We start from the raw sequence: 24,857 nt of genomic DNA, 5'->3' as shown, positions 1-24,857 counted from the left end.
TCAATCGTAGCCAAATAAATTAAATTTACTCTCGTCGCTCCACAATAGATCATCTCTGATACCATTTCGCAAAATCAAGGCGCTTTAAACATAAAAAATTTAAAAAAAATGTTTTATTTTACTTCACTTAAATTGATTTTTCCACTTTGCTACCCATAAGTAGCCACCTAAAAGGCGTAAGAACCTCTTTCACAAACTCATTTAAAACTCATTGATCAATTATCTATCACATGTCTTTTAAATTATTTAATTATCTCATTTGGTTCACAAGTTATGATATTTGCAACGAAAAAAACTCAAATGGTGGTACTGCGCACAGTGGTTTAGAAAAGTTTTTTTTTTGGAAATAATTCGGTATCTCGGGAACTGTTAGAGATATTATTACGAAATCACATGGTTGGATCTGAGGTAATTTCGAGCTGATTTACATTTGTTCAGATTCCTAGTGCTGATTGGGGCCAATGCGTACCTCGGTTCTCAAATTTTTTAAAAAAATCGCAAAAATTCCATTTATGATCCGAATCAGCTGATACTTAAAATATAAATAGTCCTTCAGAAGATCTACAAAAAATACGCTTACATGAGTAGGTTATCCCTATTCGTTGAAGAGATACTTAGGTTTATTGATTATTATTTTTTATCGATCTTTTTATGATTTTTAAGGACCACCATATGGCCTATAGACTTAACAGAAATTTTGGTGTAACAGATTTTACACGATTTATATGAAAAAACGTACAAATTTGTCAAAGGAGACAAGATTTGTGAAACTTCTGAGGAGTAATTGAAGGCTTTTTATGTAAGTATTTGATATTTGTGAAAACCTTAGTATTTATTAAATAATTTTAGTAAAATTAAATAATTTTAAAAAATGTTGGGACGTCATTTACCTTAAAAACTAAAAAAAATTATAATATTTTGATTTTCTACGAATAAAAATGTAAAATTTGAAGTAATGTAAAATTTTAAGGGTTAAAGATATCATAACAAAATTTGGAACCAATATAGACTTAAATATCCTTAACCCTTAAATACATGATTTTTTTTTTTTTTATTTTTCTATAAAGTATTAAATATTTAGTTGATTTTTATTTATTATATTTCCTTTAGCTTTAGTTTGATTTAGAATTTCGTTAGCTGAAACTTTTCGTATTCCATTTGATTTTTCTGAATTTTGTATTTGAATTATTTTTTTTAATAAAAACAATAAAAAAAAAAAATTAGTATCAAGCTTATATTCGCCTAAAATTAAGTGGTCCTGGAATGTAGACAATTCGCAACAATATGCATTAAAGAGTTAAATCAATGGCATTCGAATTTTTTATTTTTAAATACATACCTAATGTGTTTCAAAAAATAAGTTTTTTTTAGAAAAGTTCCTACTGTGACGTTATTTACCGTGTGATAGTAAAAAAACTCTGTAGTTATTTAAGAAGCATATAGGGTTATACAAACCCTATCAGTGGATCAGTGCTTTGGCTTATTAGAATTTTTTACTCAAATCAAATTTTTTTTAAATAGGCCAAGTTTTTGGGGGCCAAAATTTACTTTTCACGCTATTGCATTAAATTCTCTTTCCGGATAAAAAAATTTTATGTATATAGTGCTGAAGAAAATTTTGTTCTACAAAAGAAAAAATATATGGGCCTTTTTGGGAAAAAACTTAAAAAATATGTCACTTTTTACATGTTTCAACTTCGGATGCGTTTAACTTTTTATAGGAACAAGATAACTGTTGGCAATTTTTTTTTATTTTATTAAGAATTTTAGCGCCACATCTAAAAAACCATAAAAAGATCGAGCAGAAATAAAAAAAATAAATTAATAAACCTAAATATCTCTCCAACTAATAGAGATAACCTACACATGTTGGTGTATTTTTTGTAGATCTTCTTAAGCACTATTTATATTTTCAATTTCAGCTCATTCGGATCATAAATGGATTTTTGGCGATGTTTTTAAAAAAATTGAGACCCGAGGTGACCAACGCACTGGCCCCCAACTGCAAATCAACTCTAAAGTACCTCAGCTGTAACGATGTGAAATTTCGTAACAATATCTCCAATAGTTCCCGATATACCGAATTATTTCCAAAAAAAAATGTTCTAAACCACTGTGCACTGCGCGTTTTTTGTCGGATTTAAACATTTTTTAGCATCTGGCGGTGTGCAGTGCTTTCCTCTCCACACTCTTTCTCAAGTGATATCGTGATGCAATACGGTTTAAAGTGGATTTATTGACACTTCGCTCAATTTCGCGCATGGGTTTCATTCTTCTAGAAATAATAACTAACTTACTTTCACTGTTATTATACTGCGTTGCATTTTTTTGTTCGCAAAATTTTTTCGCTTTTTCATACGATTCGTTCAACTATTATTTTTCAACTGGACATGAAATTTTAAATGATTCAGATATATTACCTCTTGTATTCGATTGACTCCATTGAGAAACCTCCAAATTTCTAACTGGGTAACATTTTTTAATTATTGTTTATAACATAAATAACAACCAAAAGTACATATTCCAAAATGTGAAGTGGTTCGTAATATAGTATTTTATACTCAACAAATTATCATATCAAAATATTCTAATCAATATCGTAATAAAAATTGACGTTGTTTACCATCACGAGATGTCGCCGGTATTATACCCTACATCAGCATAGTGCGTTTTTGTTGATGTTTGCAACGCCCGAAAATATTAGTCTGACACACACCTTAAAGAATGTCGATCGATCCATAATCATTTTCTGAGACGTTTTAAAGACGTCCATGGCTGATTGTCCTTGTAAACATCCATGGGTCTATAACTAGTCATAGCTCCCATTTAAGGCCAACTTCTGAAAATCACTTGCACAAATAGTTTACAAGTATTAATGTCGATATAAAGTTTAACTCAAATAAGTTTTATATGTACAGAAATCATGGTACTAAATAAGTTTGCGATCGCTCCATAATTTACTCATATACTCGGTGTAGTTTATTAAAAAGTCATGATTGACCGACTAAACTTTCTTACTTGATATTGCTTTTTTTTTGAATACGGTCTATACAAATTATTTACTACCCTAGATTGTAGGAACCTAATCTTATCGCATCCCAAACATAAGTACGCCAAAAAAATACCTCAAAAGAACTTGAAATTTCCTCATTTAAATAAATTATATCACCTTTAAAAGTAAAAAATCCAGTTGCTTCATAGATTCTAAAAGTGAAAGTAATAGCTCTCAACCAACATGTTGAAAACTTTAGAGCATAACAGTGAAGCCTCCAAGGCTAGATCGCCATTTCCCATGAAAAAGTATGCCACGGAGGGAAAAAATATTCCTTTAAAGAAAAATTGGTCCGAAACCGTTTGTACATTTACGGAACGCTATGAAAGTATTTCGGAAGAAATTCTAAATTTCGAATTAAGGCAAGATGATGTCTTTGTGGTGACATATATGAAGTGTGGCACCACCTGGATGCAGGAGTGTGCCTGGTTGTTAATGAATAATTTGGATTATGAGAAAGCGCAAGAGGCGCCGGTTATGATAAGAAGTCCTTATTTAGAGTGAGTGGAAATTTATTTAAGAAAAATATCCAGTAATATCAATAAAAACCATGTATATATTTCAGATATCACTGTTTGGCATCTTTTATACAAAATCACATAGAATTGTGCAAAAACTTAACCAGTCCACGTCTCATTAAATCCCACTTACCCGCCAATTTATTGCCTCTACAAATTTGGCAGAAGAAACAAAAGGTTAATGTCCACCACATAAACTATATTTAGAATACTAAATAATTCTTTCTTAATCCTATCAGATTATCTATGTGGCCCGCAATGCCAAGGATGTCATAGTGTCCTCTTTCCATTTCGTCAAAAACTTGGGCATGTGGCGTGGTGATAATTTCTCAGATTATGTGGAAGATTTCCTTAACAATGAAATACTTTATGCAAATTTCTGGTCTCATATTGTGGACTTTTGGCAAATGCGCAATGAGCCCTTCATATTCTTTGTAACCTATGAAGAAATGAAACGTGACTTGGAGCAGGTACTAAAAAGACTTAGTACTTTCTTGGATAAACCTCAATTAACTAAAGAGGAAATGGAGGGCCTTTTAAAACATTTATCATTTGATAGTATGAAAGGTATGAATAGTTATAATTCTTGATTTTTGAGTACCTTTAATTAATTCTTTTTTAAACTCCAGAAAATAAACAAACCAATTTAACTGATTTTATGAGGCATACCAGCCCCGCTGTCAATGAAGATTTTCAGTAAGTTGCTATTTTTATTAAGAATATGAATTGAATTTATTGTTATTGTTTTTTAGATTCATGAGACGCGGCATTGTGGGCTCTTTTAAAGATGAACTAACTCCCGAGTTAATTGCTAAAATTGATCAATGGTCTGCTGACTATTTGGGCCAGCATGGTCTAAAGGAAGAGGATATTTTTGGTAACATTTAAGACTGATTATTTAAGTCATTTAGAAATAAGTTAGTTTGTGTTTCATTAAATATAAGTTTAATAACAAGTAAGAATGATTATGTCGAATCTTTTGCTAATTTTTATGTCACCGAGTTTATGTACCGTCATCCTATTTTGCCCCTGGATACCCTCCAGTCTTGATTTTTTTAAATGGAAAAATCACTTAAGTGAAATAAAAATGGGAAATTTATGACACGTTACACTATGTCACGTCACCTTTCATACTATGCAGTGGGTCAAGCCCTACCATATAATAAATTACACTATAATTTATTTGCATGAATGATTTTCGGAATAGAGCCTTATATGGGAGCTATGACTAATTCACATTAATTATTAGCGTTTCAGAGTTTTTCAAGCGAGAGCCAATTGCAAAAAGGTGGTAATAAATGTGAATCTTCTAAACTAGTAGTTCGACAGCAAAATTATGTATGAACGAATTGTAAAGGAGATATAGGCTTTTAGAAAATTAAATTTTTGACCACCACGTTAGAACATAAGGTGAGAAACATTACTTGTTACATTTAACCCTTTGACGACCACGGAGACACCGATGTCCAAACACAAAAATATTGAATAATTAAAAAAATTCCAGTAAATCCGTTTAAAAAAAAATTTGTTTGTTTTAATTTCAAAATATGTTTTTTGGCGCTAAATAGACGAAATGATTACTTTTATCCAAATAGTCTTATGGTCGTAAAACAGGAGAAGGTAAAGAAACTCCTGTTTTTTCACTATTGTAATTTTCGTTTTTAATATGACTTTATTTTTGTTTTTCGCAAATGTAGTGGATGCTCAACTATTTTTCTAGAAACATCCATTTATTTCTAATAGTTACTTAGTGAAATAACCTAAAATTTATTTACCATTCCATCTGCTCTACCACAAAGTTTTATTCATTGAAGTCTGTCTATATTTGTACAAGTTACAAGCTGTATGAAATTTTCCTAACCTGAGGTGGAGATCTCGACTTGTAATCTAACAGGGTAGATAATTTTTTTTTTTGCAAATATCAAAATGACCCTAACATAGTTGAATAGATCATTGAAAGTTATTTAAAAAAATGGTACATATTACTTTTTCGTGGTAGTCAAAAAACTTCACCCACAAAACGCTTGGAAGAAGTTTGGAAATAATTTCGGTAACGGAAACAAATCCGCTGTTTTACTATAAAAAAGTAATAAAAATTTCAGCAAAATTTTGTCTTTAAAAAACTGTTTTTTTCCAGAATGACCCGAAAAAAATGTTATCGTAAATAACACAATATTTGCCATCGCGTGGTGCTAGGGCCAAATTTTGGTTATAGCCCTAATGAACAGGTAAAATAAAATTAGAAAAAATGTTGAAAGTAATTTCATTCAATTGGAAAAAGTGTTCTACAGATGGGTCCAGACGGGTGCAAAAGTATATTTTTATACCCTACACCGTGCAGATGTTTGTAACGCCCAAAAATATTAGTCTAACAGCCACCTTAAAGTCGATTAAACGATGTCCGTCCGTCCGTCTGGTCGGCTGGCTGGCTATCCATGTAAACCTTGTGCGCAGAGTGCAGGTCGCAATTTTGAAGATATTTCGATCAAATTTGGTACATATTATTTTTTCGACCCAAGGACCAAGCCTATTGAAACTGGCTGAAATCGGTCCATTATTTCACCTAGTCCCCATACAAATGTCCTTCCGAAATTGGACTTTATCGTTCATAAATGTTTAATTTATAAATGTATCTCCACAAATTGCGCTCCAAATAAGTTTTATATATACAAAATACATGTCACCAAATTTTGTTACGATCGGTCCATAATTAGTCATAGCTGCCATATAGACCCGCTTCCCAAAATCACTTTAACGTGCATAAGTCGCTTAAAAATGTTGTTATACTCACAAAATTCAACACAGTAAACTTTCATATAGACATAAATCACACGACCTAATTTCATGGTGATCGGTCCATAATTGAACATAGCCCCCATATAAGGCCCACTTCCGAAAATCACTCAAAAATATAAATTATTGAAATTTTAAAAGAAAAATGTTTTTGCTCTTTTACTTAGTGTAGGGTATTATATGGTCGGGCTTGACCGACCATACTTTCTTACTTGTTGAGTCTTCGGTTTGTGGACGGAGGGGCGTGTAAACATCAATTTTGCACATTATACCACTAGCTCCATAATCTATATATAAAAATGGATGTGTGTATGTATGTTCCGTATGGACTCTCGAGAGCTGCAGAGACACCTTAACAGCATATCGAAAGACTGGAAGCCAATCGCTCCCGAATGGCTCGATCAAGAGAATGAATCGATTTAAAGTTGCCGGCATTTTATTACAATAAGTATGATGACTACAGGAATCACAAGGAGGTACTGAATGGCACAGTGAACAAACATTGCAGCGTTATGAAGTTCCCTAAGGCATCCCCGAGACTGTGCTGTTCGAACGGTAAATGTATTATGCTACCAATTATTGAGCCGCCTGAGCTGCTTTTTTCAAGCACTTCTTTCAAAATATCCAAAAGAGCAACTCATGCTTTTAAATGACGTCGGCTTCATGCCAACCTTTAATGTTCAAATCCACAGAATTGTATCATTGCTTCCCAATGATGATAAGTAGTTCCTTTCAATTCATTTCACTGGAAATAAAGCTACAGAAGCCGAACGCTATCAACGAACAAGCGTGTGCATTTTCTGCAATACCCTTCTGTCAAAACATTCTCAAAACAATTGTTGTACATCGGAAATGTAAAAATTAAAATTGATCCCGTCACAAATGAGATTTCGTTCCCGAACTTCTGCCAAATGCAAATGAATTTTCATGCCGTTGCACAGTGTACAAATCTAACTGGACAAAATTAATAAATCACGTTGGTTTCACTTCTCACTTATGAATCATATAAAAAATGAGTTCAAATATATAAACGATTATAAAAAAACCAATTTTTTTTCGCAATGTATTTTGGGAGTTTTTACGCATTCTTCAAAAATTTTCTTTCGTGAAAAAGTAGAAGTCATACTGGAAAAAGTCCCAAGTCTTACAACCGACTACAAAAATTCGGATTGGCTGTGGGAACGTGCAATTTTTATGTTAACAAGCTCAATGGCAAAATTCAATTGAAAGTGCCTGGCGAAACAATAATATGCAAATCGATTGACACAGTAATGAACGAAGAATAAGCAAGCCGTCAATTATCCTACTGAATTTTCGAATTCATTGGAATCAGCCGGAATGCAACCACATGTATTAACATTGAAGGTTGGATCACCGACTTTGTCCGACACTGTATATTAAAATCGAGATGCAATATAAAACAGATGTTTTCTAAGGGCCACCAACGTGGACCTGATTCAGCTAGTTATTTATAAATATAACATAAAATATAAACAATTACCAATATTTGTATCTATTTTTTGGCGACCACAGTTTCAAAATGTTTACTATTCAATGGATTCAATTTTAAAAAAACGGTGTTAACAAAAAAATTGGACTTTTGACCGATGTAATTAAGTTCTGAGAAATAGTAATCTGAAATAAATTTCATTGAATTATCTACAATATATTACGTAAAAAATAACACAATCATATCGAGCCCTTAGCGCCAAATTATCGTAAGCGACAAAACACAAATTTTACAGGAGAAGGTTTTTTTTGATTATTTTGAAATTTTTACATAGAATTAAAAATGTTATGATGCGATATAATATAATTTCGTTCAAGCTATTTGTCTATTTTTCAAAAATATTTATAACTTTTGACAATTAAAAATTCATGGAATACTTTATAGAAAAATATGACAAAAAATGTTTTTTATTGAATTTTTGCATAGATATAAATTTTTCGAATTCAAATTAAATTTTTATTTATCAATAGTTTTTAATGAAATTTCACAGTTATGTAGACTTTTCTATTTAATATGGAAAAATAAAAACCAATTTTGAAATTTATTATCACCAATCCCGCAATTCCCAAAAAAGTGTTGAAAAATTCCAAAAATGGTAATTTTTAGTTTTTTGGCTATAATATCCATATCAGGGTCGGGGTTATCGGGACCCTTTACAAAATAATTAGAAACATATTGAGCCACCTGTAATCGTTTACTATATTTTGGATATCGGATACGCGATTTGAGAATTTTTGGCCTAAATATTTATTTTATATAAAAAATAGGTGTTTTTTGAAAGGATCTGGTCCCCTCGGTAACAACAATTTTGACATTGGTTTTCCTTTAAAATATTTTATGAAGACTAAGCTTTCAGAAAGTAGAAATTCCTTATACATCCTCTTAGACATTTGTTGCGATAACTTAAAAAGAAAATAGTTCTTTTTAACCAAAAAAATAGCGAAAAATTGCTTTTTAAAATTTTTTTAAATTCAAAGGCATATAACTTTGGACTAAGTCATCATTTTTAAACAATTCTTTTTCCATTTGACACATACATGCGTTGTTAGTCCAACAAAGGAAAACTGGAGAGAATCGGGAAATATTTGGATACGCTGTTATCAAAAAACTGGAGTAGGGTGGGTAAAAATTTTGAAAATTTAATTTTCAAATGCGAATATCTCCTAAGCTATAATAGATAATTGATAAGTCCGACTAGGTTTTTTGTAGCACTCGATGAAAAGATTTTATGTGTGTAATTTTTTTGAAATGGGAACTCAAACCAAGAAATAATATCGTTTTAAAAATGTAACATACCCGAGGTGTCCTAATTTGAGGGCCCTTGGTCGCGCCCCTGGTGTGCCCATGAGATCCACGTTCAAAACTTGAACTCGACAACACTTCTTCTTTGCGCACGTGAAATTTCATTCAAACCAATCTAACTATTTAGAAGTTACAGATTTATTTCCCTCTTTTTTTTCTATACCACTGTGTGTCGCTTACGATAAAATTTGTTTACTCTAAAATATAAACATTGACTTACGATAAAATCTTACCCCCTATATTTTTGATGTTATTAACAATGTTGATATTCTGAGAACGCTAAAACATCAGTCGGTCCATAAAATTTTAATTTCTGCAATAAAACAAAAATTTTAAAAATGTCGCTTACGATAATTTGGCGCTAAGGGCTCGATATGTGTGAAACATTAACTTGTTTAGAGGTTGTCTTAAACTTTAATTCAAAACTGTTTCTCTACTGGACCAATTTTGCAGATTTTCAATATCATATAATATATTTCTTAACAAAATACACAGTTAAGAAATTTTGATTTTAGTCGCTTTTCATTTCTTATTTTGATATGAAAGTTTATAAAAATGTATACCAATGTATAAAGGAAATTTAGTTCTTAACAATACATAGTTATAGTTATTCAAATCGGATGAAAATTGTAAAAGTTATTCAACTTTTCATTAACACCTTTTTTAGTATTTTCTAACACAGCGCATATGAATAAAAATAAAAAAAAAAATTTAGTACAATTTTTAATTTACAAAGTAAAATTTGAACCTTTTTTGAAAAAGTTTAATAACTTTTTCAAATATAAACCAATTTTAACAAGTAATGTCTCATTTTTGTCTACATAAAGTAATAGATTTTCATATAAAAAAGTGTTATTTTGTAGCAGAGTAAAATCTTAAATCTTTATGTCTCTCGGCTGGAGCTAGGTTTTAATTTTAGACCCATACTTTCTTTTGGAAATTTTCTTTGAATTTTGAATAGATTCCAATTTTGCTATACGCCTGTCACGGTTTTTCTCACCCGAACAGATTGACCCACCCTAATATATATAGTTAAATATACTTCGAATTTCATAAGGATCTAGAATATTTATATTTATAGGGTTCTAACTGAATATTTTTCAATGTTGCACACCGAATAATATTTAAAACTTTTGTTTTCTATATCACCCTGTTGTTTCAATTTCTGCGTTCCTTCTCAAATTTATACAGCTGTGCCGATCGTGTTTTATGGCAGCGTTTGACGGCGTAAAATTATGGCGGCGGCTTAAGTTTACTTCAATATTAACTAAAACAATACAAAATTTATATTGCAAAAATTTTTTTAAAAAAATATAAATTGGAAATTGAGTCCCTGGAGTCCTTGTTATAAAAACTAAGTAATTTTAAATAAAGTAAATCAGTATCTTCCCGATGTTTTGCCCCAATTCCTATGGAATCAGTGTTATTAGACCTTTAAATTATTTGAGTTTATAGCTAATGGTTTCTTAGTGTGGGTCTTGAGAGGCTGGAATCTTAAAAGTTTTATAAAGAAACTTTTAAGTCCTCAAAATTTCCATTTATAATTTGAGTCTTTAGCCTAAAGTTTTTGAAAGAAACTTAAAGTTTTCTGCAGTATTTTTAAATCTTAAATAATAATTCTTTCAGAACTTTACCTGGACTAATATTATAATCTTGTCCTAATCTACTAAACAGCCCACTAAATACTGTGTTTATTCCTCTATCAATTTTGATAATAAACTATTTTAAAACTGTAACAGATTCCAGATATTTTGGTTTTCTTATCACAGCCTAAAATACAAACAAACAATAAAATAGTTTTTTTTTATTTTTATTTAGTTCCACTGACATAAAATCTTAATACTCGTGTTTTATTTTCGAAACACGTTTGCCAAAACTGATACCGTTTGTGCGATGAGTTTGGCAAATTAAATAATAATTGATACCGCTAATCTAATCACGGTCATATTGTGACATTTAAATGATTAAAAGAAAGAAACTATTCTTTGTAATTACTTAGTTGCTTGAGATATTCGAAGAGTGAAACACTGGCTTTCAATATGGTAGCTGCTGGCAACGTTTTGAAATCACTGGAACATGTCAGTGAAGCCTCTAAGGCTAGAATAGCATTTCCCATGAAAAAGTATGCCACGGAGGGTAAAAATATTCCCTTGAAGAAGAATTGGTCGGAGAGCTGGTGCACTTTGTCGGCACATTTTGAGACAGTTAGTGATCAGTTTTTGAATTTGGAATTGCGAAAGGATGATGTTTTTGTGGTGACGTTTATGAAGTGTGGCACTACCTGGATGCAAGAGTGTGCCTGGTTGCTGTTGAATAATCTGGATTATGAGAAATCAAAGGAAGAGGTGGTGATGATAAGGAGTCCTTTTCTGGAGTGAGTATTAAAAGAAATGCATTACAGTTGGAGTTATAATAATCAGTTAGGATTCAGCGTTACAAACAGCCTAAAAATATTAGTCTTCACTTAAATCAAAATCACTTTACTAAAACATTATAGTTTTAGGCTTTTGACAACTGAGTTAGGTCTTTGAAAGAGAGTTTCCGAGGAAACTCTCTCTCTCTTCTCTCGACTCAGAATCACTTAACTAATACATTCGCATCACTTAGGTTTTTAACAACTGAGTTAGACCTAACTCAGTTATCAAAACATTAAAACTATAATAAGACTGATATGTTTAGAATTCAATATAAATATTATTAAAATTATGAATTATTTCTTTCAGTTTCCATGGCATTTTGCCTGGTCTACAAAATCACGTTGAGTTAATTGAAAAATTACCCAGTCCACGTCTAATCAAATCTCATTTACCGGCCAACTTATTACCTCTTCAAATATGGGAAAAGCAACAAAAGGTAAATTTAACAGAGTTTAAGAAAAATCACTTTTATTAAAACAAATTCCCCCTCTCCTGTGTCTAGATAATTTATGTGGCCCGCAATGTCAAAGATGTTATTGTATCGTCCTTTCATTTCGTCAAGAACTTGGGAATGTGGCATGGTGACAATTTCCAAGATTATGTTGAAGATTTTCTAAACAATGAAATCATTTATACCCACTTCTGGTCTCATATAGTGGACTTTTGGAAAATGCGCCATGAATCGTTTATATTCTTTGTTACCTATGAGGAAATGAAACGTGATTTGTCAGATGTTTTGCAAAGATTGTGTAGCTTTCTGGAGAGACCTCAACTGACAAAAGAGGAAATGCAAGGGCTATTGCAACATTTAACATTTGATAGCATGAAAAGTAAGTGAAATTATTTGAAGACTTTTTTAGATTTTACAATGGCAATGTTTCTTTTAATTTCTTTAACAGAAAATAAGAAAACCAATTTAACCTATTTACTGAAGGGTGACAATCCTGCCGTTAAGGAAGATTTTCAGTAAGTTTTTTCTATCTCAAAATTTTAAAGAATATAGTCGAGGTTTTAATTGCTTTTCTTTTTAGATTCATGCGTCGCGGTATTGTGGGTTCCTTTAAAGACGAACTTACCCCCGAGTTGATTGCGAAAATAGACAAATGGTCTGCTGACTTTTTAGGTCAGCATGGTTTGAAGGAAGAGGATATTTTTGGTAAACTTTAAGTCTCAATAGTATTATAATTAATTGAAAATGTTGTTAATAGTTAGTATTAAATACACATAAGATAAATTAAATGAAAAAAATAATCAAATCTGGAATTTTATGTTTTCAAAAAATAATGTGCAGAATTTGATTGATACGAGTATCAATAATCTATATCAATGATGAATGTTTTTGAGTTCCTAGCGCTAATGGGGGTCAGTGCATGTCCCTTAAATTTTTTTAAAACAAGTAAGAGAGCTATATTCGGCTGTGCCGAATCACCAAATTATACTTCAAAATACAAATATTAAATATTTTTAGGTAAACAAAATTTATTTTTTTTTTAATTTTTTAGAAAAAATTTTTTTTTGAATTGTTATTTAAAATTTTTTCGAATTGTTATTTAAATTTTAAAATTTAAAAAAAAATGTTTTGATTTAAAAAAAATTTTTTGATTTAAATAAATTTTTTTTTGTTGGAAAATTTTTTTGCGATTTTGACCCATTGTAGGTCCAACTTACTATGGTCTTATATACGTCGTTGCAAAGGTCTTTGAAATATCTCTCATTAGATATCCATATTGTCTAAATTAATGACTGAGTAATCCAGATACAGCTCAAAATTCGAGGTTGTTCTGGTTTTTTCCTCATACCTCAGCCATTTGTGGACCGATTTTGCTGATTTTAAATAGGAAACTTCTGGAAAGCATGTCTGGCAGAATTATTGAAGATTTGGATCCCGAAGATATCTGGGATCTTCAGAAAATTGATTTCAACAGACAGATATACGGACAGACAGACATACATGGTTTAACCGACTGCGCTATCTATAAGGATCCAGAATATATATACTTTATAGAGTCGGAAAATTATATTGTGGAAATTTCAAACGGAGTGACAAACTTATATATACTCTTCTCACGAAGGTGAAGGCTATAAAAAGGCCAAAAATCCATTTATGATCCGAATAAGCTGAAACTTAAAATATAAATAGTCCTTGAGAAGACCTACAAAAACTAAGGTTATCTCTATTAATTGAAGAGATATTAAGGTTTATTGATTGATTTTTTTTTTAATTTTGCTTGATCTTTTTACGGTTTTTTATTTAAGTTTAGTAAAATATAAATCTTCAAGTCCGAAGATTTTGACTAACAACAAAATATTTGTAAAACAAGTAAGAGTACTATATTCGGCCGTGCCGAATCTTAAATACCCTCAACCTAAATATGATGGTATAAAAACTGAAATAATATAACAATTGCTAGAAAGACTAGTTTACGCAGAAAATATTTTATTTCAAATGTACACAAAATTGTATCTAATTCAGCAATTTAACAATTTAAAAATTTAACAATTTATATACTTAATAATTAGTTAATACGTTTGGATCAACCTTTTTCTTTTTTAACCTCAAGTGAAGAAACAGAGTATATACAAATATATTTAGACAAATTTAAAATATTTGGTTGTGGAAATTATGATTCGATTGTCATAAAATATTTTAACGTGATTTTTATGTATTTATATGCGAGCTGTGGCCAATTATGGACCAATATTCACAATATTCACAAAATTCAGTATTATGATTTTTGAATACAAATTACTGATCTGTGTACTATTTTGGTTTAATATATGGATGCTATGACCTATTATGGTCCTAAGTATTTAAGAGCTATTTTTGAAGAATTTCATATAAACAACGCTATTAACAAGAGTACACCTTATATGGGAGCTATGGCGAATTATGGACCAATATTTAAAAAATCTTGTAGTACGATTCTTGGATACAAATTACTGATCGGTGTAAAATTTTGGTTCAGTATAGATTTTTACGGATATTTGTGCAGGTTAGTGAGTTTTCCTGAAGTAGTTCTTATATGGAGGTTATGACCAATTATGGGCCTATCATCATAAAATTTGGTACATCGATTTTTTTTTATGTATTGAATAAATTTGTTTTGAATTTCAACCTGATAACTATATTTGTAAGAAATTTATGAGGATTTTAGTGATTTTCGGGAGTGGACCTTATATGAGAGCTATGGTTAAATATGGACCGATATTCACAAAATCCAGAAATATGATTACTGGATACAAATTACTGATCTGTGTGTAATTTCATTTTGATATCGATGTGTTTTTAATACTTTTTAAGGTTAATATCTTCTTTCGGAAATGGGCCTTGTAGGGGAGCTATGACCAATTATCGGCCAATCTGCATAAAATTTGGTATAGTGATATCTATATGTATGATTATAATTTTTGTCGAATTTTAGCATGATAAATGTATTTATAAGAGATTTATGAGTACTTAACTGATTTTTGGAAGTGGACCTTATATGGGAGCTATGGTCAAATATGGACCGATATTCACAAAATCCAGTACTATGATTTCTAAATATAAACTACGAATCTGTGTGAAATTTTGTTTTGATATTGATATTTTTTAGATATTTATGTAGGTTATTGTGTTTTTCGGAAGTGGTCCTTATATGGGAGCTATAAGCAATTATCGACCGATCTTCACAGAATTAGGTACAGCGATTTTGGTATATATGGGGATTATTCATGTGGAATTTCAACTTGATAGCGATATTTATAAGACATTTATGCTTATTTAAGGGATTTTCGGAAGTGTACTTTATATGGGGGCTATAGTCAAATATGGGCCGATCCACGAACAATTTTGTAATATAATTTCTTTTACCACGAAACTTATTTTTGCTGAATTTCATGTGGATATTCTTATTCTGTAGGCATTTATAGACCATAGAACCATATTTCGGGAAGATATTTGTATGGGGGCTAGGAGAAATCTTGGACCGATTCTTATAATTTTCACCAGAGTTACTCCTTTTATCATAAAAGTAACGAGTGCAAAATTTTATGATATTAGCTGCAATATATGTACAAATATGACCAAAAATATGTGAAAATTATAAATTTTTTTTTTGAGGTTGTCCCACATTTTAATTCATAACTTTGATTCCACTATATCGATTTGGCTGATTTTCAATACCAAACTGCTTAGGACAATAATAAACATTTTTCTTGCAACTCTACTAAGTTTGTTTGCGTATTTTGGACGTGAGCGTGTTTTACACAGACGGACGGACAGACGGACATGGCACAATCGACTTAGAATTTCATAAGGATCAATAATATATATACTTTGTTGGGTCTCAGATGAATATTTCTCAATGTTACACACGGAATGACAAACTTATATATACCCTCATTCACCACTGATGGAGGTGGAGGGTATAAAAAGCTAATACTTACTCTTGTGAAGCTGCACAAACCTTGCCCCTTTCAAACATTTTTAACGTTTTTTCGTATATTCCAAAAATAATCTAACGCCATTTGGTACCTTTTGGTAAACATGAAAGTTTGGTACCTTTTGTAAGCATTTTTGGTACTTTTTTGGAAAATATATTTCTTGTTCTAAAAATTAAGGAAAAATACTATAAATGTGTTATAGGCACTTCTTGTTTTGGTACATTTTGCAAATTTATTTTAAATGTATGAATATTGCCGAAGAAGGTATTAAAAATATTAGTTTAACTACATTTTTTATTTCTAAAGAAGTCTAACGGCATTTTGAGCAACTATTCAGTTGATACCAAAAATTCCCCATTTTGGTACTTTTTTTGGAAAACTGATAATTGTCAAACAAAAATTAACTTTGGATATTAAAAATATTTCTTTTGTTACATTTTATTTAAGTCTGAATAGTTTTGAGGCATTTTGGTTAATTATTAAGCTTTTTTGGTGCTTTTTGGTAAACACGGGTTTTTGCGTGAAAGTGAAGGAAAAATAATTAAAATGTTTTTTTTTTTTTTTAATTTTAACTTTCAAATAAAATGTTTTTCTATGAGAAATAAAAAGACTTTGAAATTCTGGTACCATAAAACACTATTTATGGTACTTTTTTCTAAACATACCGGAAGTATCTCAATTTGGGTAGCCCTGGTCGCGCTCGTGTTGATCACATGAGGTCCAAACTCAAAAATTAAACTCTTAAACTCTTCCTCTTTCTGCATGTGTAAGTTCATTTTAACCGGACTAACCGTTTAGAAGTTACAGATTTATTTCACTCCGTTTATACCCACACCACCATAGTGGGGAGGCTATTATGCGTTTGTGCAGATGTTTGTAACGCCCAAAAATATTAGTCTAACACCCACCTTTAAGTATACCGATCGACTTAGAATCACTTTCTGAGTCGATTAAGCGATGTCCGTCCGTCCGTCCGTCTGGTTGGCTGGCTGGCTGGCTGTCCATGTAAACCTTGTGCGCAGAGTACAGGTCGCAATTTTGAAGATATTTCGATGAAATTTGATACATATTATTTTTTCGACTCAAGGACCAAGCCTATTGAAACTGGCTGAAATCGGTCCATTATTTCACCTAGCCCCCATACAAATGTCCTCCCGAAATTGGACTTTATCGGTCATAAATGTTTAATTTATATATGTATCTCCACAAATTCCGCTCCAAATAAGTTTTATATACACAAAATTCATGTCACCAAATTTTGTTACGATCGGTCCATAATTAGTCATAGCTCCCATATAGACCCGCTTCCGAAAATCACTTTAACGTGCATAAATCGCTTAAAAATGTTGGTATACACATAAAATTCAACATAGTTAAATTTAATATAGACATAAATCACACGACCTAATTTCAAGGCGATCGGTCCATAATTGGTCATAGCTCCCATATAAGGCCCACTTCCGAAAATCACTCATGAATATAAATTATTGATTAAAGAAAAATATTTTTACTCATTTACTTGGTGTAGGGTATTATATGGTCGGGCTTGACCGACCATACTTTCTTACTTGTTTTTATATACCACTGTGCATCGTTAAAATAACTCAGGCATTTATTGAATAATGCAAGTCTTAGAAGCATATACACACCGTCACAAAAGCATACATACGATCGACTTATTGGGCTTTTTTGTAAACATCTATTATATAAAACAAGTAAGAAAGTATGGTATCTATATAAGTAAGTATAATACCCTACACTAAGTAAAAGAGCAGAAACATTTTTCTTTTAAAATTTCAATAATTTATATTTTTAAGTGATTTTCGGACCAGCCAGCCAGCCGACCAGACGGACGGACGGACGGACGGACATCGTTTAGTCGACTCAGAAAGTGATTCTAAGTCGATCGGTAGTGGGTGTTAGGCTAATATTATTCCACACTATGGTGGTGTACTGAAAAATATTAAGTACGTTTATAGGAATATGCACCAGTTTATTGATAAGTAAGAAACTTGTTACCATTTCCAGGTTCATGCAGTTTTTTTAAGGGGACATTTACCCAAAAAATTTAAATGTGCGAAAAAGTACCTTTTGTTCTGCATCTCCTCACATATTTATGGGGGCTAGGTGAAATAATTGAGCTATTTTAACCAATTTATTTAGCTGGCCAAACGAACGGACATCGTTAAACTTTAAGATTGGTTTTGGCATAATATTTTTGGGCGTTACAAACAGCACAAATACCCCGTTTGGTGGTGTAGGGTATAAAAATCAAGGCCTGTGTACGAGCAACCTTCAAATTACTTAGTATTTAAAATAGAAAAGGGCCGGTCAAGCTCTTGAATTATTTTTATTTATTAAACTAACTAAACAGCTCTCCAAAGCTCTTTACATTTTACACAATTCGAAGATAATTTTAAGTTACAAATCAAAACTGGCCTTCACACTAAACTTATATGCTTATCTATCTTATAACTAAAATTTTAAATGTAAACAATAGTTTTATTCTAGTTTATTTTCAAATAATCATTACTCGTGCTTTTTTATAATTTCCACGCAAATCACGTTTGCCAAAACTGATAGCATTTTGGGCCCTAAAAATACAGTTTTTGGAAAAGAAAACAGCAAATGTATGTCAACAACAATGACTTGACAGTATTGTCCCCTATAAACCAATCTTATCACAGCTCTTTTTTTATTTAGTTCATTTTCTATTCTTATTATAAAAATAAAAATAATTAAAAACATTTAAAATTACTGATAAATAACAAAGACTGTTTCTAAATTCACTTGTTAAAAATTTCAGAAGTTGAAATTTCAGTTGTCAATGAGAGATTAGAAGTGCAAGATTGAATACAACAGCATTAGAATGGTGCATCGTAATATATTGAAAACGTTAGATCATAAAAGTGAAAACACCAAGGCTAGATTGCCTTATATGGTGAAAAGATATGCTACCGAGGGTAGAAATATACCCTTAAAGAAAAATTGGTCTGAAACCTGGTGTACATTACCGGCTCATTTCGATAAAGTTTTTGAGGAAATTTTAAATTTTGAATTGCGTAAAGATGATGTTTTTGTGGTGACGTTTATGAAGTGTGGCACTACTTGGATGCAGGAATGTGCCTGGTTGTTGTTGAATAATTTGGATTTTGAAAAGTCTAAAGAGGCGGCTGTCATGATTAGGAGTCCTTTTATAGAGTGAGTAGAAATTTGAGAGATTTTAAGGGTTTTAATGAAGATTACTTCAAAGAATAAAAATCACTGTATTAAACTGAAAGATTTTGCAATTGTTGAAAGTTTGAATTTGACAAAATAAACAAATATCTGATTAATTTGTTTTATTCCAGCTTCCATGGCATTGTGCCTGACACTCCCAGTCCCATAGAAATGTGCAAACATTTAGCCAGTCCCCGTTTGATTAAAACTCACATGCCTGCCAATTTAGTGCCTCTACAAATATGGGAGAAAAAACAAAAGGTATCCCTACTAAAATATTTAAAGCAAAGTAATAAAATTAACTAACCAAACTACCAGTTGATTTATGTAGCCCGCAATGTTAAGGATGTCATTGTCTCGTCTTACCACTTTGTCAAGAACTTGGATTTGTGGCGCGGCAATAGTTTCCCAGAATATGTAGAAGATTTTCTTAATAATGAAATTCTCTACACCCATTTCTGGGCTCACATTGTGGACTTTTGGAAAATGCGCCATGAGCCCTTTATATTCTTTGTAACCTATGAAGAAATGAAACGCGATTTGCCAGCAGTTTTGCAAAGACTCTGTGATTTCTTAGAGAGGCCTCAATTGAACCAACAGGAATTGGAAAAGACAGTGGCACATTTGTCGTTTGGTAGCATGAAAAGTTTGTAGAATATTTAAATTACTTTTTGGATGTTTAATAAATTTATTTTTTCCTTTTCAGAAAATAAAAACACCAATTTGACTTATTTGCTTAAGGAAAATATGCCTGGTGTTAAGGAGGATTTCCAGTAAGATTTTAATTAGTTTAAAGAAGTAAAGTTTGGATTCTATTTTTCTTGTTTTTCAGATTCATGCGCCGCGGCATAGTGGGTTCCTTTAAAGATGAATTAACTCCTGAATTGATAGCTAAAATTGATAAATGGACTGCTGACTTTTTAGGCCAACACGGCATTAGGGAGGAAGATATTTTTGGCAAATTATAGAATATAGATTCTCTAAATTATAAACGTATTGTGATAAAATTTTAAATGAATCAAAAATCTCTGTAGTTAAAAAAAATAAAATAAATTAAAGACTTGCGTTTGAAGCTAAAATTCAGCTTTCAAAAAACCTATGACTGAAATTTAACTACTACGACTGAAGCTAAAATTGAGCTTCAGAAAGACCAATGATTGAAGCTAAAATTTAACTTTAGAAAGACCTACGATTGAAGCTAAAATTGAGCTTTTGAAAGACCTATGATTGAAACTAAATTTGAGCTTTGGAAAGACCTACAATTGAAGCTAAAATTGAGCTTTTGAAAGACCTATGATTGAAACTAAATTTGAGCTTTAGAAAGACCTACAATTGAAGCTAAAATTTATCTTTATAAAGACCTACTATTGACGCTAAAATTTAACTTTAGAATGACCTACGATTGAAGCTAAAATTTAAGTTTAGAAAGACCTACGATTTGGCTTTAAAAAGACCCACAAATTCAGCTAAAATTGAGGTTTAGAAAGACCTACGATTGATGCAAAAATTGAGCTTTAGAAACGTCTACGATTGAAGCTAAAATTTAATTAAAGAAAAGCCTTCGATTGAAGCTAAAATTGGGCTTTAGAAAGGTCTACGATTGAAGCTAAAATTGAGCTTTAGAAAGACCTACGATTGAAGCTAAAATTTAAATTTAGAAAGACCTACGATTGCAGCTAAAATTCGGCTTTAGAAAGACCTACGATTGAAGCTAAAATTTAAATTTAGAAAGACATACGATTGAAACTATAATTCGGCTTTAGAAAGACCTACGATTGAAACTATAATTCGGCTTTAGAAAGACCTACGATTGAAGCTAAAATTGGGCTTTAGAAAGATCTACAATTGAAGCTAAAATTTGGCTTTAGAAAGACCTACGATTGACACTAAAATTCGGCTTTAGAAAGACCTACGATTGAAGCTAAAATTGGGCTTTAGAAAGATCTACAATTGAAGCTAAAATTTGGCTTTAGAAAGACCTACGATTGACACTAAAATTCGGCTTTAGAAAGACCTACGATTGAAGCTAAAATTTAGCTTTTGAAAGGCCTACGATTGAAGCTAAAATTGGGCTTTAGAAAGGTCTACGATTGAAGCTAAAATTGGGCTTTAGAAAGATCTACGATTGAAGCTAATATTTGGCTTTAGAAAGACCTTCGATTGAAACTAGAATTTAACTTTAGAAAGACCTATGATTGAAGCTAAAATTAAGCCTTAGAAAAACCTTCGATTGAAGCTAAAATTTAGCTTTAGAAAGACCTACGATGGAAGCTAAAATTTAACTTTAGAAAGACTTACGATTGAAGCGCAAATTTAACTTTAGAAAGGCCTACCATTGAAGCTAAAATTAAGCCATAGAAAAACCTTCGATTGAAGCTAAAACTTAGCTTTAGAAAGACCTACGTTTGAAGTTAAAATTTAACTTTAGAAAGACCTTCGATTGAAGTTAGAATTTAACTTTAGAAAGACCTGTGATTGAAGCTAAAATTAAGCCTTAGAAAAATCTTCGATTGAAGATATAATTGAGCCTTAGAAATACCTACGATTGAAGCTAAAATTTAACTTTAGAAAGACCTACGATTGAAGCGCAAATTTAACTTTAGAAAGACCTGTGATTGAAGCTAAAATTAAGCCTTAGAAAAACCTTCGATTGAAGCTAACATTTTGCTTTAGAAACCCCTACGACTGAAGCTGAAATTGTGCTTCAGAAAAACCTACAATTAAAGCTTAAATTTAACTATATTAAGACCTACGATTAAAGATAAAATTGTGCTTTAGAAAGATCAACGATTGAAGATAAAGTTTAACATTAAAAAGACCTATGATTGAAGCTAAAATTTAACATTAGAAAGACATATAATTGAAGCTGAAATTTAACTTTAGAAAGACCTACGATTCAAGCTAAAATTGAGCTTTAGAAAGACCTAAGATTCAAGCTAAATTTGATCTGCTTAAAGAGTATTTAATTGAATTGCATAAAGACCTGCGACTAAAGCTTTAGAAATACCTACAATGGATACCAAAATTTGAGTTTAGAAAAAACAAAGATTGAAGCTGAAATTGAACTTTAGAAAGACTTATTTAAGGTATAATACAAATACATTAACACCTACAATTTAAGCTATAATTGAACTTTACACGACCTCAGATTGAACTTTAGAAAGACCTAGGAGTAAAGCTTAAATTGATGGAAGATCCGTGACTGATACTAAAATTTAACATAAGAAAGTCTTACGATAGTAAAATAAAATTTAACTACATAAATGCCTAAAACCATAAATTTTGCATAGTCATTTTTGTTTTGGTGAATAACTAATTAATAAAACAATAACTAAAACATATTAACACATATTATTTTTGAATTGATAACAACGTATAAAAGAAAACAAAAACAAACAAATTTTTAACAATGTACTAAAACAAATAGATAACTGGCTGCGAAAACTAACACGTGCTTCAAAACTTGACAAATATTCCGCTGTTTTAACTAAATATTTGAAATAAAAATAGAAAACAGATGATAAGCTAAAATAAAGCAGCAGCATAAAGACCAGAAACTAAATATTAAATAAAACAAATCGAAATGAGTTCAGTATCAACTCAACCCTAAGACAGTGAACATTTCAAAATGACAGAAAACATTGTAAAATCTCGTGCTATAACAACTGAAGCTTCTAAAGCACGTTTGCCTTATCCCATGAAACAATATGCCACCGAGGGCAAAAATATTCCCTTAAAGAAAAATTGGTCTGAGACCTGGTGTACGTTGCCGGAACATTTTGATAACATTTTTGAGGAAATTTTAAATTTTGAATTGCGTAAAGACGATGTTTTTATAGTGACTTTTATGAAGTGTGGCACTACTTGGATGCAGGAATGTGCCTGGTTGTTGTTGAATAATTTGGATTTCGAAAAGTCCAAAGAGGCAGCTGTTATGATCAGGAGTCCATTTATAGAGTGAGTAATAACTTTCAAGACCTTATCATAAATTTCTATGCCATAATTAGTTTAAAATATCAGCGATTGTTTGTGTATTTCTCTTTTGCAGCTTCCATGGCATTGTACCTGGCACCCCTAGTCCCATAGAAATGTGCAAACAATTGTCTAGTCCCCGTTTGATTAAAACTCACATGCCTGCCAATCTAGTGCCCCTACAAATATGGGAGAGAAAGCAAAAGGTATTTAATTCAGAAAAATTTCTAATAAAAACATTAGTTTTATTTAATTTCTCACCTAAAATTTCAGATGATTTATGTAGCCCGCAATGTTAAGGATGTCATTGTCTCCTCTTTCCACTTCGTCAAGAACTTGGATATGTGGCGTGGTGATAATTTCCATGATTATGTTGATGATTTCCTTAACAATGAAATCATTTATACCCATTTCTGGGCTCATATTGTGGACTTTTGGAAAATGCGCAATGAACCCTTCATATTCTTTGTAACCTATGAAGAAATGAAACGTGATTTGGCGGGAGTTTTGAAAAGATTATGCATTTTCTTGGAAAGACCTCAATTGTCAGCGGAAGAATTGGAAAAAACTATTAAACATTTATCATTTGGCAATATGAAAGGTAAGTGAAGGACTTAGTTATCAGTAAAAATGTTTAATTGTTTTTCTAATATCACTAGAGATTAACTTTATCTTTCTTTTTAATTTAATTTCAGAAAACAAACAAACCAATTTAACCTATTTACTTAAAGATAATATGCCTGGTGTTAAACAAGATTTCCAGTGAGTTTAAAAATAACAGCTATTTTTAACTTGTTGTTTATTAAATTTTATTTTTATTATTACTTTTTTATTAGATTCATGAGACGTGGTATTGTTGGCTCTTTCAAGGACGAACTAACCCCTGAATTGCAGGCTAAAATTGATAAATGGACTGCCGAGTTTTTGGGCAAACATGGCCTAACGGAAGAAGATATTTTTGGCCAGCTTTAAAGTGTCATTGTGGTATTGAAATCCGCCAATGTGTTCCTGTGTTTAAGTTACTAGCAGTGAATTAAATAATATCTGTAAATAATTCTTAAGTTCAATTTGTGTTAAATAATAAGTCTGAATGATAGTTAAATATAAAACAAAATAATTTAAAAAATGATGAATATTCTCTCAGTTTTAATGGGTAAATTCGCTAAGTTGACCTACATAAAGGCACGCAACAGAATTCAGAATTAATCTACAGAAAAACATAAGATTTAAGCTAAAATTTTGATTTTGTATAAAGACCTATAACTGAAGCTAATACTGAACTACGTAAAGACCTACGACTAAAGATAAAATGCCTAGAATTGAGGTTAGGTATTCAATATTAATATCTCCTCTCTCAATGGTTTCGTGAATGAAGTGATGAAGGATGTCAAGATATTTGGTTCTGATATGAAAAACGGTAATTTTGCATACTTTACCAGTCCCTTGGTTATCGTTGTAAATATTCACAAGTCCCGGCAATGACAAAATATGATAAAAAACGTTTTAAATTTATTGCTTTTTTGGATTATTTGAATATAGACATGTATTCCGATTCCGTAGTGGATAACGTTACCGTTCCACAGTGGCTCCCGTAGAACAAATGGGGTTGCAAAAATCTAAAATTTCATGTATAAACCTATTTTACAGTA

The 24,857-nt window shown here is 31.2% G+C and overlaps 4 protein-coding genes across 4 annotated transcripts; all 4 read left to right on the top strand.

Moving 5' to 3' along the window:
* Window positions 1-2,728: 2,728 nt before the first annotated feature.
* LOC135954720 (sulfotransferase 1E1-like) lies at window positions 2,729-4,504 on the top strand. The gene is made up of 5 exons (XM_065504941.1): window positions 2,729-3,552; window positions 3,618-3,747; window positions 3,810-4,137; window positions 4,200-4,266; window positions 4,323-4,504. The coding sequence occupies exons 1-5, from the start codon at window positions 3,236-3,238 to the stop codon at window positions 4,456-4,458; spliced, it is 978 nt and encodes a 325-aa protein (XP_065361013.1). The 5' UTR covers window positions 2,729-3,235; the 3' UTR covers window positions 4,459-4,504.
* Window positions 4,505-11,177: 6,673 nt separating this feature from the next.
* On the top strand, window positions 11,178-12,848 carry LOC135954857 (sulfotransferase 1 family member D1-like). Its single transcript, XM_065505099.1, has 5 exons — window positions 11,178-11,549; window positions 11,899-12,028; window positions 12,095-12,422; window positions 12,492-12,558; window positions 12,624-12,848. Exons 1-5 carry the CDS (start codon window positions 11,215-11,217, stop codon window positions 12,757-12,759), a joined length of 996 nt encoding a protein of 331 aa, XP_065361171.1. The 5' UTR covers window positions 11,178-11,214; the 3' UTR covers window positions 12,760-12,848.
* A 5,984-nt stretch (window positions 12,849-18,832) lies between these two features.
* LOC135954372 (sulfotransferase 1 family member D1-like) lies at window positions 18,833-20,335 on the top strand. The gene is made up of 5 exons (XM_065504520.1): window positions 18,833-19,218; window positions 19,368-19,497; window positions 19,555-19,882; window positions 19,943-20,009; window positions 20,069-20,335. The coding sequence occupies exons 1-5, from the start codon at window positions 18,887-18,889 to the stop codon at window positions 20,202-20,204; spliced, it is 993 nt and encodes a 330-aa protein (XP_065360592.1). The 5' UTR covers window positions 18,833-18,886; the 3' UTR covers window positions 20,205-20,335.
* Window positions 20,336-22,782: 2,447 nt separating this feature from the next.
* LOC135954723 (sulfotransferase 1B1-like) lies at window positions 22,783-24,249 on the top strand. The gene is made up of 5 exons (XM_065504945.1): window positions 22,783-23,193; window positions 23,285-23,414; window positions 23,482-23,809; window positions 23,904-23,970; window positions 24,045-24,249. Exons 1-5 carry the CDS (start codon window positions 22,865-22,867, stop codon window positions 24,178-24,180), a joined length of 990 nt encoding a protein of 329 aa, XP_065361017.1. The 5' UTR covers window positions 22,783-22,864; the 3' UTR covers window positions 24,181-24,249.
* Window positions 24,250-24,857: the final 608 nt, after the last annotated feature.

Source organism: Calliphora vicina, chromosome 3 (assembly GCF_958450345.1).
Source record: "Calliphora vicina chromosome 3, idCalVici1.1, whole genome shotgun sequence".
Taxonomy (NCBI): Eukaryota; Metazoa; Arthropoda; class Insecta; order Diptera; family Calliphoridae; genus Calliphora; species Calliphora vicina.
This window is presented reverse-complemented; position numbering and strand designations above follow the sequence as displayed.